Genomic DNA, 17,106 nt, shown 5'->3' with positions numbered 1-17,106 from the left:
CTAGAAAATAGAAAAACACTTTAAAACATGTACTTATCATATGAAGATTTGAATTAAAGTCTAAATTTTATATTATTTTCAAAAAATTAATAATATTTGGTCAATTGTTGGCTTTTCTTCATAGAATAGGAAGTGAATTTGCTCAATGCAATATTAAGAGAGGAACTAGTTTCTAGTAATGTATTTTAATGAATATTTATACATATACACACATAGAGACACACGCATATATACAAATACTCAGAGTAAGGACTGAGACAACTATTACTCTCATTCTTTTCAGTTCCATCGTACCTTCTGGGAGATTCCATTCCACTTAACAAATTAAGTCTAGGACCCAATTAAGAGAACAATGGGGAGGGTTTCCTAAAGCATTAGTTCATGTATCACTCCAGAGGTGTTAGGTTTTAGGCACTGATGAGGCACAAGCTGGCTGACTTTAGAGTCCAAACATTATTAGTTAAGTGTTCTTTTAAATTAACATGGAGGAATGCTTCCATTCAGATGGCCCCATTAAGTACACCCTTGTCTCCAGCTTCTTCTTCAGAACACATATACAAGGCACCTTGCAGTGAATTTGCTTCTGGAGGCTGTGCCCCTGAACTCTCATGAATGAGTCTTTCTGGAGCTTCTGGTGAATTTTCCCTCCATCTTGGACTTGAGCGTTGTTGGGAGACTTCCCAGAGTGATGGACATGGAGAAGGGAAACTCAGAGCAGATCGTGACAGGGGATCCTCTTGAAGGCCTGCTTCTTGAACACATCTGTTGGAAAGTACTTCTTTTTCTTTGGAATTCCGCCATTTCATCCTTCTGTTCTGAAACCAAATTTTCACCTATTGATAAATAATTAGACAAAATGATCACTTAGTCCATGTTACTTTGGCATTTTAAACTGTAATTTCTCCTATTTTGCCTTCTACAGAATATCTTATTATGAGAGCCAGCCCAGCAAAGTCCTTGTGGTTTTTCATATGTGCTCCTTCAAAAAAATCTGAGAAATTACTTTAGTACAATATTCCCCCACACAGTTAAGAAACAAAACTACCGTGGTAAATTAGTTATATCCTGTAAGTCTGACATCTTCAAGAATGATTTAACTCTCACATATTTTAAAATATCATTTAGTCTGTGCTAAATTATTTATTAAAAGGAAATGTTATCTACTAGTAATAGCATCTGAGTATTTATTTTGTACCAGGTGTCAGGCACTCTACGTGGATTATATAATTTGATCCTCACAATGACTGCAAAAAATCTTCATTTAATATCTAAGAAAACTGAACTTTAGAGCGATAAGTCAGTTCAAGGTCACACAGCTAGTGAAATGGAAACACGTAGACTTGAATCCATGACTGTTACACTCTAGTGTCCAAGCTCTTATAAATATTCAGACTTCATCAGGAACATTTTATAATGTTTTACTAAATTTCAGGCTTTATACAGTTTCTAAGTTTGATTATTCCCAGAATTTATCAAACTCGAATAATTGGGCTCAATAAATAACAACTGATTGTAATTAACCCAAAAGTACTTATGATGGCGGCTTCTAATTTGAGCCATATATCTTCCGGCTGCCCTACCTGAGCCTCTCTTTACTATTAACCTCCTTCTTTACCTACTGTGTAGTCAACTGTGCCTGAGCAGAAACCTTCACAATTGATTTTCTGATATTTCAAAAGCTAATCACATTGTTTTCCTGTGCATTATATTACATCCTTACATAAACAGTTTCATAGATAATCTATTTTCTAAAAAACTGGAAAATTTTTACCAAAAGAAATAATTATTAAAGTATAACCACCAAATATTTCTCCCAATGAAGGAAAATATTCTATTGAAGATATTCTATCTAGACAGGCAAAACAATTTCTTCATTATTTCAACTTGATTGGCAATGTTCAAAATGGCTAAAAAAGAAACCTACCCCAGGCGATTGAGTTTGAAAGACTGTATTTCAGTTACAATCCTGAGATTAAGGCTTTTCATAAGAAAACAGTACTAATGTGTACATACCAGAGCATTTGGTTCTATTCATGAACTCATTTATTATTTCCAGTGGGCATTTATGCCTAGAAAGCCCGCCAAGTATTTCTAACGGGTTTTCACTAAGACCATTATTTGTTCCCATTAGTGATTCTTGCCTTTCTCATCATATTCATTATTTTCATCTTCCTTTAGCTTTTCTGAATATCTAGACACTTTTTTTGAGTGTTATCTCAATTTTTAAAAAAATCATGAGTTTCTTCATAATCAATGGTACTGGGACAAATGTACATATTTTGGAAAAGCCATACAACAGAAAATAAGAAGTTTATATACAAATAAAGACACCACAAACATATGAAAAAGTCGCCAACTACACAAAGAATTAAAAGCAAGGACTCAGAAGCTTTTTAGTTTGATGTAGTCTCACTTGTTTATTTTTGCTTTTCTTGCCCTTGCCCAGTATCCAAAAAGATATTACTAAGAAAGATCTCAAAGTTTTATGCTTTCTTCCAGGAGTTTCATGGTTTCAGAGCTAACATTTAAGTCTTTCATCCATTTTGAGTTTCTTTTTATATATGATGGAAGAAAAGTGGTCCAGTTTCGGTTTTTTGCACGTATCTGTCCAGTTTTCCCAACATTATTTATTGAAGAGACTGTCTTTACCTCACTGCATATTCTTGCCTCCTTTGTCATAATTGACCACATAAGTGAGGGTTTATTTCTGGGCTCTCTATTCTGTTCCATTGATCTAATGTGTCTGTTTTTGTATCAGTATCATACTGTTTTGATTATTACAGCATTGTAGTATAATTTTAAATCAGGGAGTGTGATACCTCTAACTTTGCTCTTCTTTCTCAAGATTGCTTTGCTTATTTGGGATCTTTTGTGCTTCTATATAAATTTGAGTACTATTTGCACTTGTTCTGAGAAGAATGCCATTGGGAAAAGATATTTGCCAATTATATATCCAATAAGGAGCTAATATCCAATATGTATAAGGAACTCCTACAACTCAACGTCAAACAAAAATTAAAAAATTAGCAGAGGACCTGAAGACATTTCTCCAAAGACGACAGGCATATGAAAAGATGGTCAAGATCGCTAATCATCAGGGAAATGCAAATCAAAAGCACATGAGATATCACTTCATACCTGTAAAAATGGGTATTATCAAAAAGTCAACAAATAAGTGTTGATAAGGATGTCAAGAAAAGGGGAACTTCATGCACTGTTGGGTGGGACTGTAAATTTATATAGCCGCTATGCAAAACAGTATGGAAGTACCTCAAAAAATCAAAAACAGAGCTACCATACAACCCAGTGACCACTTCTGGGTTTTCATCCAAAGAAAACTAAAACACTAATTCAAAAAGACATGTACACATCCATATTCATTACATTATTTACAACAGCCAAAAGCAACCTATGTGTCCATTGACAGATGAAAGGATAAAAATGTGCTATATATACACAATGGAATATTATTCAGAAATAATAAAGAATGAATTGTTGCCATTTGCAACAACATGGATGAACCTAGAGGGTATTATGCTAAGTGAAATAAGTCAGAGAAAGACAAATACCATATGATTTCACTTACATGTGGAAACAAAAAAAAAAGAACAAAAAAATAGAAATGGACTCAGATATAGAGAACAAACTAATGATTGCCAGAGGGGAAGTGAGGAGGGGATGAGTGAAAAGGTAAAGAGAAATATGAGGTATAAACTTCCAGTTACAAAATAAGCCATCGAGAGTGTACATCACAGGGAATATAGTCAATAATATCGTAATAACTGCACAGCGACAGATGGTTACTAGACTTACTGTGGTATCACACTGTAAGGTATAGAAATGTCAATGTTGTATACCTGAAACTGATATTGTATGCCAACTATACTTTAATAAAATAAAAAAAAGAGAGAGAGAGAGACTCATGTTCTTAGCAGCATTATTCAAAATAGCCAAAAGGTGGAAGCAACCCAAGTGTCTATTGGTGGATGAATGCATATTATTGAAATATTATTGAGCCTTAAAAAGGAAGGAAATTCTGACACATGCTACAACATGGATGAACCTTGAAGACATTATGCTAAGTGAGATAAGCCAGTCAAAAAAGGACAAATACAGTATGATTCCACTCATATAAGGTACCTAGAGAAGTCAAATTCATAGAGACAAAGAATAGAACGGTGGTTGCCAGGGCTTGGGGGAGGGAAGAATGGGAAGTCATTGTTTAATGGATACTAAAACTTTTTCAAGATGAAGAACGTTCTAGAGATGGATGGTGGAGATGGTTGTACAACAATGTGAATATACTTAATGCCACTAAATTGTAAATTTAAAAAAGGTTAAAATGGCAAATTTTATGTTATGTATATTCTACCACAATAAAAAAAAAGCCACAAACTTGGAGAGGATTTTTGCAACAGCTATAAAAGGAAAATGTTACTAACCATAATATTCCAAAATTTTTATTCACAGTCAAAATAACTGCTACATATCAACGAAAAAGACAATATGATAGGAGAAAAAATGGTGCAGCCTTGAAAAGACCAATTCACAGATTAAAAATAGCCAGTAAAATGACTTTAAAAAAACCCAGTTCTGGTATTTAGGAAAATTCAAATTAAAAAACAATAAATATCATTTCCAATGAAGTTGACATTTTTAAAAATTATGAATAGTGGGGGGTTTGCAAAATGGGACTGCTTGTTATTAAGAGTGCAAATTTTATATAATTCAGTAGCTTGATATAATATTACACTTGTAAAGGAATTTTTTAATCTATCACAGTTTAAAATGTACATTAACACATAAATCCCAGTCCTAGTTCTCTGTCTCACAGAAATATTTTTAAAGTGCATGAAGATATGCAGTAGTGAAAACCGGAAGTAACTTAAAGTTGAGGATGCCTAAATGAATTATGTGTATCTATGCAATGGTCTGTTATGAGATATTGAAAAAGAAGTAAATTTTTATGAACAGACATGGAAGGATGCATCTCATGACATTTGAATGGGGAGGGAAAAGGAAAGTGCAAAATAATAGGTATTGTCAGCAGCATTATTTATAATAGCCAAAAACTGGTAACAATCCAAATGCCCACCATTAGAATGTATAAGCTGGTACACCATGTGATGATGTACAGCAATCAGTAATGAGCTACTGTATATGCAACATGAATGAATCTCACAAACATAATGTTAAGTGAAAGAAGCCACATACCAAACAATATGTACTGAATAATTTTATTTATACAAAGTACAAAAACAGGCAAAATTAGTCTATGCTGTTAGAAGTCATAGTGGAAGGAGCAGGTAGTGACAGGAAAGGGACATGCAGGGGCCACAGGTCCAGGTAAAGTTTTACTGTGTGATCTGGGTGCTGGTTACACAGGTGATTTGTACTGTTCTATAGAAAAAGTCAAAATATGCAGAGTATGGTCCCATTTTTATTTAAAAATATGTAAACACAATTCTAGGTCTCAGCTATTTCATTTGTAAAATAGCGAGAAAAGTAGCTATCTCATACAGTCATTTTAAGGATAAACGACATCAAATGTAAAGGCACATGATAGTCGTTATGCAAGTGTTTGTGTTATTATCTGTTACTGCATATATAACACACATACCAATTTATTTTTAAACTAATACATGCTATCCAATAAATTCAAAGAGCCATTTAAAAAAAATGACAGTAGTAACCAAGGAGTTGGATTGGAAAAGGAGTAGATGAGTGTTCATTTTTTTTTTCATGAGACACATAGAATTTATTGGGATTAAAGTACTAGAGAGAAACATTCTTGGCAAAATATATTCTTTTATTTTTTATTTTTTTAATCTTTATTATGGTGACATTGATTAACAAAATCTGGTAAGTTTCAAGTGTACAATTCAACAGTAAGTCATATTTATATTGCACTGTATGTTCACCACCCATAGCTAGTTTTTTCTGTCACCACATATTTGACCCTTTTATCCCATCTACCTGTCCCGTCCCAACCCCCAGGTAACCACTAGTCTACTGTCCATGTCCATGAGTCTCTGTTTGTCACATTTGTTTGTTGCTTTTAGATTTATATCCCATGTATAAGTGATATCATGTAGTTTTCAACTTTTTCTGTCTGGCTTATTTTGCTTAACATGATTATCTCAAAGCCATCCACTTTGTTGCAAATGGCAGTATTTCATCTCTTCTTACAGCTGAGTAATAGTCCATTGTATGTATGTACTACATCTACTTTATCCAATCATCTATTGTAGGACACTTCAGTTGCTTCCATGTCCTGGCCACTGTGAATAGTGCTGCTATGAACATCGGTGTGCAAATATCTTTTTAGACATATATTTTCAAGTCTTCGGGGTAAATACCCAGTAGAGGAATTGCTTTACCAATTTCTCTTTGAATTAATCATAATAAAAACCATGTATTAATTGTGTAATTAGTTCCATAAGCAAATAAGAAAATGTTAAATTAATTCTGAGATGTTCACCAAATTTAATCAGATAAGAAGCATTCATTCCTGAGGCACTTCAATTTTAAAAACAATAATAATCAAATATGTAGAACAATGCCCCTGTAGAAAAGAAATGGAAGATAACATACAAATAGGAAAATAGTTTGTTTCCTTGGAGTGGAGAAATTATGGTCATCCTCCTCAAAAATATTCTTTCATATGCTTGGTGTGTTCTATTTTCAAGTCAATTTTTAAGATCATATGTACTATCAGAGATTTTCACATTTTCTCACAGCACTATCAGATCAAACCTAGCCACTATTCATCTTTAAATACCTCTTTCAAGTTCCTATTCAACCAAAGCCCCCTTCCAACCCTCTGACCTCCCAAACTTGCACATTTTCTCCCCTCTGATTCTAGAATTTCTGATCCATGCCAAGGGGTGCAGACCAGGCCTACCAAACCCCCATGTGGTTCTCACTCAAGCCCCACGATTCCTCTGTGGATCTGATAGCTCCATCACTAGACTCCCACGGCTATGTAGACCAGTCATACAGCTTTTTTCCAGAGATGGGAATTAATGTAAGGTTCCAGAGATCCATAATTTTGAGGACCACTGATCTAGCTCCTTTATTTGGCAGTAAATCTAACCTGCCAGGTGCTTTCTCCTATATGATTATCTTATATTGGCATCTAACTATTCATGAGCTTCTGCTTTGTTTTCTCAGTGGCTTGTATAAATTCCTGGGGTGCAAATGATGTATCTTAACCAGCACTTATCAGTATTCCCCCTTACTGCCTACCTACTACAGTAGCTTGCATAGAATAGACCATCTAGACACAACTTCCTATTTATATGTCATATACCCAAAACTGCTTTGTGACATAGAATTCCTGTATTTGTCCTTGCTTTTTAAGTGAGACACTGAAGTACAGAGCAGTCAATTAAGGTTATGGACTTATTAATTACCACATAATGAGTAAAACACAGACTGGCTTATCTAGACCAATTTCCCTTGACTACAACACATACTGCTTCCTAAGACTAGAAAAAGTTGGGGTGGGGTGGAGAATGGGGAACAAATTACTTCCCTAGGGAAAGGAAGCAAGGTTAAGAAGAGTTTCATCCAAATATAACTGGTTTAACTAAAATCCAAAGTTAGAAACCAGGTAATTTGTACTGAGGGAAGAACAGAACATGGTAGCTAACACAGAACCTCGGTTAGCCCTTCAATACCTTTATACTAATTCAAAAAATCCAGGATGTAGCCCTGGACCAAGAAAGCCAGGTTGGCAAGCAGAGTACCTGCTGCGTTTCAGTTGCTACCATCCTCCTCAGCCAAGTGCTCTTGTGTAGTGAATATCCTGCACCACTGTACATGGTGGCTCTAGGCTAAGAAGAATGTAAACTCCAGAGTCAGGTTGCCTGGGCTGGGAGTCCAGTTCCAAAGCAGCTTTACTATGTGACATTGGATCTACGTTTCTTCCTCTACATTTCTTCATTTGGAAAATGTGGATGATTCTAGTGCTTATTTCATATGGTGACTATAAGGATTGAACAGGAAATGCTAGAGGCTTACACTGCTAATTACTTATAATTAGCAGGCCAATCTTTAAATAGAGTATTCTGCATTTCCTGAAAGGCCAGAAAGTCTCATTCAAAATTATATGAAACATCAATGTACAAGAAAGCTTTCTAAGTGTTGCAAATATGAAATTACTTAACTATACTTGACATAAGCCCAAAGTGCAAAATAATGAAATCCATTAAGAGGCAATTGCACCACTCATTCATACCTTGATTTTGGTTGGAAATGAAGAAAAGGACAGGAAAATCAGTTCCTGTTTTTGTAGAGAATTAAGTAGCCTGCTTTTCTGAAAACACAGTAAATAATTTAATGATGTAAATGCCATATCCTTAGTATTTTTGTTCATTTAGGAAGAATTAATAAGGCGAAAACTTAGACCTCTCAGCAAATGAACCTATTTCCAAATCATAATTGTGACATATATTTATCTCTGCCCACTAAAAAAGAAATTATGAAAATCATTTCAATAATGCTTCAGGGCCCAGCCTAATACAATAAAAATATGCCAAGTGAATGGCTTTCATTGTATTCCTTCAGAAATCAGGAGCAGTGGACATCTTCCTGCTCATTAGTACCTGTGATTCCTTTAGTCCCAAGTTGATGGCAAGTTTCTTTCGGTCTGTTTTGCTGATATATTTCTGCTTCTGAAACATTTTCTCCAGAGCCTTCCTCTGGTCCTCAGAAAAGACGGCTCTTCTTAAAATACCCCTCCGAGCTTTGGAGTTAGAGTCCTGTGTCAGGAGAGGCAGCACACTCTCTTCTCCTAGAAGGGGAAAAAGATACAAAAGCCCAGTTAGCTTTTAGTGAGGATAAGTCAGTCTGTCTTTCCCAGGACAATATCCTCCTTCTTCATACCATGGACAAATTCTCTTGTCTCTGAACTCTGTGAACTTAGAACAGTACTTCTTTACTTCTTTTTGGTCATGGACTCCATTGAGAATCTGTTACTCTTTGCCCCACATTGGGGAAAAAGTACATACGCTTGTCCTGTCAATTTTGCATGCCATGTCAGAAAACCCACGGTCCTAGGTTACAAAGCTCCAATGTATAACAAGTAGAAAGTGGTTTAAACACATCATTTTTCTCTAAGTCTTCATTTATTCATTCTGTCAAGAAATTTTTGAACACTGACCACATTCCAGGCACTCTGCTCAACCCTACTCACTGGATAAGACGTAGGATTTATTGCACTTGTTACCTATAAAATCTAGTGGAAGGCATTTAATAAATTAGCATTGCAAGTGTAATAAAGTATTTCTAAAGAGTGTGCCTTAGGAGTACAAAACAAGGGGTCTAATCTTAATCTGCAGTGTCAGGGAAAGCTTGCAAGAATCAGAGATGCTTAATTTGAGAAGGGAGGCTTGGAAGACCCTCAATCATCACCCCACTCCCTACAATTCAATTGACCAGCAACTCCTTCAAGTCCGAGGCATTTACTACTTTTTCTGTCCTTTTGTGGCTAACACAATACTGGTTCCCACCCTCTGAAAATTTCATTCATTATCCACCATTCATTCATTTATTCATCTCCCCAATCATGGTAGGCAGAATAATGGCCTTTCCAAAGATACTTACGTCCTAATTCTCATTCCCTAAAAATATGTTACATTACATGGCAAGGGGGAATTAGGGTTGTGGATGGAATTACAGTTGCTAACCAGCTGACCTTGAGATTAGGAGAGTATCCTGGAATATTTAAGTAAGCCCAATGTAATTACAAGGGTCCTTATAAGTAGAAGAGGGAGGCAAAAAAGGAAGTTATAGTCAGAGAGAGATTTGAAGACACTACACTTCTTGCTTTGATGATAGAGGAAGAAGCCATGAGCCAGGAAATTCAGACAGCCACTAGAAATTGGAAAGGGCAAGGAAACAGATTCTCCCCCAGAGCTTACAGAAGTAATGTAGCCCTGCTGACAACTTGATTTTAGATGGTGAAACCATTTCAGTCTTTATACCTCCATAATTGTAAGATAATAAGTTTGTATTATTTTCAGATGCTAGGTTTATGGAAATTTGTTACAGCAGCAAGAAGACAGTAATACACTGGGTATCAGGCTCACTGGGCTAATTGCTAGGGAAACCAGACAAACAGCACATGGTCCTTACCCTCAAGGAGCTCCCCTTCTCAGGGGAGGACATGAACATCACTCTAGAAATAGGTACCAGGGGATCAGGGACTCTAGTTTACAGCTGTAGCTGGTATGCATATTGGTGCTTAATAATTACTTCTAAATAAACAAGCAAATGAATGTTTTAAGTACTAGAATACAATAATCTATAAGAAAAAAAAAACAACTCTGGCATCACAAAGGAGGAAATGATGAGTTTAGAGAAAATAGTCAGACTGAGCCAAGTCTAAAAGAACAAACCAGTTGAAAAGAAAAAGAACCAAGGCCAATCCGAACAGAGTGACTAGCATGTCCAAAAGCACTAAGGCACAAAAGAATGAAGTTTATGCAAGGAAAAGTAAGCAGTCTGCAAGGCTAGGGAAGGGCATGAAGCAGAGTGTGCAACGTGGCGACGATATCCAGCTTGTAGATGGGCTTAGAGTGTTTGGTCTTAGAGTATTAAGAATCTTGATTTAATTGTCCTATATATTAACTGGGAGGTTTCATGGGAAGTTCAAGTTTCCAATATCTCTTCAAAGGTAACCGCACTGGGATCACTTTTCCACAAAGCAAAGAGCTACAGGGGTAAGTAGCAGGTACTCCATTGAGATGCAGTATGTAATTCCCGTTTGCCATAGCCTCATCTAGCTTGTATTTTCCCTGCCAGGCTCTTGAAGACATTTGGACCTCTGGCATAGAGATTATGGAGTGGAATAGAGCCAGATCACAGAGGACTACAAGGGTTTGGGACATTATCCAATAGGTAGTGAAGGTCAATAAAAGATGTTTAAGCAGGTTGTGACATGATCATAAAAAATATACACTGAGCCCTTACTCTGTACCATTGCACTTACTCTGTGTTAAACTGCATTATTTCATTTACTCCTGAAGTACATTATTTCATTTACTCCTCAACCAATCAATTCCAGGAACACTATTATTATTTTCCCCATTTTACAGATAAAATGAAGCTTAGGTAGCTTAAGAAACTTTGTTCAAAGTCATATGGCAGGGGTTTCAAAAGCAGGAAGACTGATTCCAAAACAAAAGCTCCTCACCCTACACAATACTTACACAATCTGACTTGTATTTTAGAAAGAAAATGGCAATAAATAAATAAATCTTGTTGTCTACTTCTATAATATGAAGCTTCCTGTCCTATTTGTCTAAAATACTGCAAATATCTCCCAGTTAGTCCCTCATTCCGGTTCAGCCTCGGAATGCAAGAACTACTGGCCTCTCTTTCTTTCCTTCTAGCTCTGTAACAACTGCACCTCCTTAGAAATGTCATAGCCCCTGGGATGTAATGCTGCCCAATTCTTCACAAAGGTCTATCCATTTATCCTCTCATAGGATCTTAGTTAATTCTCCATTTACAGTACCGACTTTTTTGATTGTCTCATTTGATTGTCACAGCTTGAAGTCAGGTTTTGACAACTGGATTCACAATTTCATTAGAAATTTAAATGGTTTTATGAAATACTAGTCAATAAAAATATTCTAAATACCTCAATATGTTCATCTTTTTCTAAATGTTTTTCTTTTTTGAACTTTCCTTGGAATAGAGACCTTGGAATTGGCCCTCCTACATTATTTCAGAGCCCAGATTTATCTAGTGGGAAGATGGTTCTCTAGGAAACCTCAGGACAAAGGACTTTGGAGGATGGTACAAATGGGTCTAGATCTCAGCACTTACCAGAGTAACATGGATCAAGTTAGTTTCTTCTAGCTTATCTTATAGGGTTGCTGTAAGGATTTGATGAAATAGCACAAGAAAATTTCAGTGCCAAGCCCACAGTAAAGATCTCACAAATCTATTTTACTTCTTCTCATTAGATTTCATTTGATTCTTCTAACAGTCATATGCCACAGACATCTTCTATAGAGATGAAGTGTTCAGAGTGATTAAGGTCTAAAGCTACACAAAGGACACAGAGCTCAGCTGGTAGCAAGGCTTTCTAAATCTAAATTCTTGGCTCCATCCTCCGCCCCACACTGCTTCTTTACTCAGGCATGACGGGCCAAGAATGGGAAGGAAGAAACATTTATAAACACAGCCAGAGCTCTTGTTTGTGACTACAGGCTTCTATACGCTGTCCTGGATCAGTCTGTGGACCTGAACTCAATGGTACCTCCTGTATAGCCTGGTAACTGTGTCCTCAAATTCCAGTGTGTCCTTCTTACTTCATATTTTAGTTGTGGAAGTCTTAGTTTAAAGGATGGGGAGCATGGCATAGGGAATGCAGTTAGCAGTACTGTAATGGCGAGGTGTAGAACCAGAGGAGAGAGAACAATCAAGGGGATCACTTATAAACTATATAAATGTCTAACCAATGTACTGTATACTTGAAACTAAAAATAAAATAAAGTTAAAAAATAAATATATACACGTGTGTGTGTGTGTGTATTCTACCATTATTAAATGTGTATGTGTGTGTGTGTGTATCACCATTATTTGTGTGTGTGTGTGTGTGTGTGTATTCTACCATTATTAAAGCCATATAAAGCCATTATCAAACACTTAGAGGAAGAAACCTACATATCCAAAAATAAAGTACATTACGCTAAATTGACTCAGTAAAGTTTTAAAAAACTATTAAAGATGAGGACTATGATGATCGGGCAACAGCAAAGAAAATATACCATAATACATATGACACATAAGATACATACTATGCTTACAATTAAATAAAATTCAGGGAAAAAAGATTGAAAAGCCAAAAGTAAACACTAAGATAAGCTAGTGTTATAGTTATGAACAAATAATTTCTCTCTACTTCAGATTTTAAGTCTGGTTCTATTTTCTAAGGAAAACAAGCAAACATTGTAGCAACAGTTTTGAGAGAATGATCTGGCAGAGTGATTGAATTGTTGCTGAGTGACAAGTGAAGATGAATCCAATCCATCCTTCAGGTGCTCACAGCTGATAAGGAGAGGTCTGAGAAGAATACAGACAGCCACGATACAGTGAGATAAATACCTGCAGATCATAGCAGAAAAAAAAAAAACATTTATTTAAAGCACCAGATAAAAAGCTACTTATTCTTGGAGCCCAACAGAGTAAGTCCTGAAAGAGAAAAGGAGCTAGAAGAATAGCAATTTCAAGATTATGCATGGTAATGGTAGAAAAACATAGACCAATGGAACAGAATTGGGAGCCCAGAAATAAATTTACATGTATACATGGGCAAATAATTTTTGACAAAGGAGCCAAAAAACATACAATGGAGAAAAGAAGTCCTCCTCAACAAATGGTGCTGGGAAAATTGGAAAGCCATATGCAAAAGATTGAAACTAGGCAACTATTTGATATCATACACAAAGATTAACTCAAACTAAGTCAAAGACCTAAATACAAGGCCTGAAACAAAATGCATAGAAGAAAACATAGGTACTAAACTCGTGGACCTTGGTTTTAGAGATTTTATGAATTTAACCTCATAGACAAAGGAAGTAAAAGCAAAAGTAAATGAATGGGACTATATCAAACTAAAAAGCTTCTGCACAGCAAAAATAAATCATCAACAAGACAAAGAAGCAACCAAAAAATGGAAGAAAATATTCAAAAACAACACCTCTGATAAGGGGCTAATATCTAAAAAAATAAAGAACTCATACAACTCAACAACAACAAAAAACAAACAATCTAATTAAAAAATGGGCAGAAGACCTGAACAGACACTTCTCCCAAGAAGACATGCAAATGGTCAACATATGAAAAGATGCCCAACTTCACTAGCTGTCAGGGAAATGCAAATTAAAACCTCAGTGAGATACCACCTCACACCTGTTAGAGTGGCTACTGTCATTGAGACAAATAAAAACAAGTGTTGAAGAGGTTATGGCATAAAGCGAACCCTCAAATGCTGCTTGGGGGAATGTAAACTGGTACAGCCGCTATGGAAAACAGTATGGAGGTTCCTCAAAAAATTAAGAATAGAATTAACATATGACCCAGCAATCCTTCTTCCAGGTATCTACCCAAAAAACTTGAAAACATTTATCTCTAAAGATATATGGACCCCTATGTTCATTGCAGCATTATTCTCAGTGGCCAAGACATAGAAACAACCTAAGTGCCTTTTGATAGATGACTGGATAAAGAAGATGTGGTATATACATACAATGGAATATTGTTCAGCCATAAGAAAAGATGAAATACTGTCATTTGTGACATGGATAGATCCTGAGAATATCATGCTAAACTAAGCAAAATTAGTCAGACAGAAAAATTCAAGAACCATTTGATTTCACTCATATGTGGGATACAAAACTGAAAGCAAAAACGAACAAGACAAACAAATAAAAACTCATAGACCCGGACAACAGTTTGGTGGTTACCAGAAGGAAGGAAGGAGGAGGTAGATAAGTGTAAAGGGGGTCAAATATATATTTATGAAAGGAGATGTGACTTTGGGTGGTGAATATACAAGGCAATATACAGATGATGTATTATAAAATTATACACTCGAAACCTATACAATTTTATTAAGCAATGTCACCCCAATAAATTTAATTAGATAAAGGAAGGAAGGAAGGAAGGAAGGAAGGGAAGAGGAAGGAGGGAAGGAGGGAGGAAGGAAGGAAGGAAGGAAGGAAGGAAGGAAGGATAGCAATTTCTCTTGCTGGCAATCTATACAAAGGCAGGCGGAGCAAAGAGATTAATATTTGCAGACACATGAGTTGGGATGAGGACAAATGTGAAACATGGTGGATGTTGGAATCTCACACGGTTTGGTATTTCCAAATTGCAAGGTATAAATGAGGAGAATACAGGAGACAAACTGGTAAGGTAGATCAGGGTCAGGGGTGACTAACACAAGTTTAGGTTATAACTTGCCACAAAGGAAAGCCTTTTGAGGAGGACCTGACCAATTTAACATTTTAGAAAGGCCAGTATTGTCTACAGCCATACCACCCTGAACAAGCCCGATCATGTCTGATCTCGGAAACTAAGCAGGGTCGGGCCTGGTTAGTACTTGGATGGGAGATCACCTAGGAAGACTAGGTGCTGTAGGTGTAAAAAACAAAAAATAAGAGATTGTGAGCTGACAATGTCCTGCAATCTGTGAAGTCAACCAAGGGTTGCCTCGTCTAAAAATAAAATGTGAAATAACTTATTTCACATTTCTGTGTAGAAATGTGAAATAAGTTTATGGACCTATAAGGCTGGTTTTTAAAAAACTGACACATATTTCTCTCTAAGTAGAGGTTTTATAAGTAGAAGTCATGATTCTCCTTATGTCAGCCCCTTCTTCACCAAGATCAACATGTTTAAATAAAACCACGGGGTAACACTTAAATGTCCCTGAAACTTTTCACAGGAACATATAGGTTTTCCTAATGAACTATTTTTAAGTACAGAGAAAGAAGAGTCCTGTCAAGGTAATACACAAATAAATTATTCTCACCAATGCAGTAAATACTAAGATTTGGGGGGTCATGGACCCAAACCAGACCTCACTTTTTGAGAGACCTGGCGTGGTTGCGAGAGTCAAAGGGTTAACTCCTAGGTCTGGCCTTCAGGTTTCAGTGCCCAATAACAGACACGAATACCACCAATGAACAAGCAAAAAGTATGGCGAAGTTAAAGAATATTACATTCTTCCTTTCTTTGATAGTTGCCTGGTTTCTTTTAGTGCTCCCTCAGTACAGAAATCATGATTGTTTTCCTAGAGTGCTATACCTTGGGTTCTGACTAGAAGCATATTACAAGATGCTGCCTCTACCACTGATGCTCCTTTCCATGTCCCACCCGTGAGTCTTTTATTGGCTACCTCTGGATCTCATTACAAATCATTGATGAACCTACACCATTTCCATACTTTTAGACCTATGAATACATGCTCAAATAGTGCTCAAATCTATGCCTGCAAAACAAACAAGGACTTCAAGAACTTGTTGGTGACATAAAAATCCCTCAGAAGCTACTGAAAAGTTATAGGCAACAAATACCTCTGACTATTCCTAAAGTCATGACAAATGTCTGACTTGTGACTTTGTCCAGGTGAAAAAAATAAACGAATAAATAGTATAAAAATAAAAATGAATATAAAAATTAAAAAAGGCTCTACCAATTTGGAGGTATTATTATTATTATTATTTTATAATGTGACTTCTGTGCATATTTGGTGCTCGACATGTGCTGATGTATGTACCAACTATACGCAGCATGTCACATAATCTTTACAACAATCCCGAGAGGTAGAGATTGTCATCCCCATATTCCACGGGAAAAAAACAGAGGCTCCAGAAAATTAAGTTGTGCAACTCAGGTCACACCTCAAAGCAGAGTGAGGCCCAGTCAATGGTCTTTAAAATTATTCCAAAGATAGTCAAAGTTGTGAGTGGGCAGGGAAAGAGGTCAGGAGGTGGGGAGAGTTATAGTAAAATGGAATAATGATCAAGGATAGAGAAAGTTTCAAAGGCATGATTGCCTGGATCCTGAGGTGGCTCCCACACACCATGCCCCAGGGAATCCCCATGTGATGGGTTTAGTGAGAGCACTGCAAATGTGTGTGTGCCATGTGTGAATGATATTGTTGATGGAGGGATGGGAGATGGGGGAGCAACAGAGAAACAAAGCATAAGATAAACTAGTGGAAGCCTTTGCCTCTTCCTTTTCCTTGACTTCCAAAAAACATGCCTTATTTCTAAAGACAGGGCACTGCTATTTATAACAGCCAGCAAGCCCTAGAAAACAAAGGGGTACCCAATATAGTCACTTTCTAAGACATCATCCTGAGAGCAAAGAGCTGCAGCTCTGCCCTGTCTTGTCACTCCTGCAATCCAACAGAGTCCCGTCCCGGGAAGAGTGTGCTAGTACTCTGTGTGATGTTAAATGCACCTTGACTCAAGGGCATCTCTGAATTGTTGATCCCACTAAGGTCAGCCTCCTTTGTCTTTCACTTCATTGCTTCAGGAAGCCCTGTAAAGAGTTTTGGACCGTTCATGCCTATTGCTG

At 36.6% G+C, this 17,106-nt stretch overlaps 1 protein-coding gene and 1 pseudogene across 1 annotated transcript in view; one reads left to right on the top strand and one right to left on the bottom strand.

Annotated features, from left to right (window-relative positions):
• Positions 1-227: 227 nt before the first annotated feature.
• The window catches only part of DBX2 (developing brain homeobox 2), a 36,345-nt gene continuing 19,466 nt past the window's right edge, over positions 228-17,106 (bottom strand). The window contains exons 3-4 of the mRNA XM_039882242.1: positions 8,610-8,797; positions 228-833 (exon numbers count right to left, since the gene is read on the bottom strand). Of these exons, the coding sequence (XP_039738176.1) occupies positions 501-833; positions 8,610-8,797 (521 nt within the window). The 3' untranslated portion in view covers positions 228-500. The remainder of the gene's footprint in view (positions 834-8,609; positions 8,798-17,106) is intronic.
• On the top strand, positions 15,044-15,162 carry LOC120618809 (uncharacterized; annotated as a pseudogene).

This window comes from Pteropus medius, unplaced genomic scaffold (assembly GCF_902729225.1).
Source record: "Pteropus medius unplaced genomic scaffold, Ma_sr-lr_union100, whole genome shotgun sequence".
NCBI classification, from domain to species: Eukaryota; Metazoa; Chordata; class Mammalia; order Chiroptera; family Pteropodidae; genus Pteropus; species Pteropus medius.
Note: the sequence above shows the minus strand (reverse complement) of the source record. Positions and strands in the feature narration are given on the sequence as shown.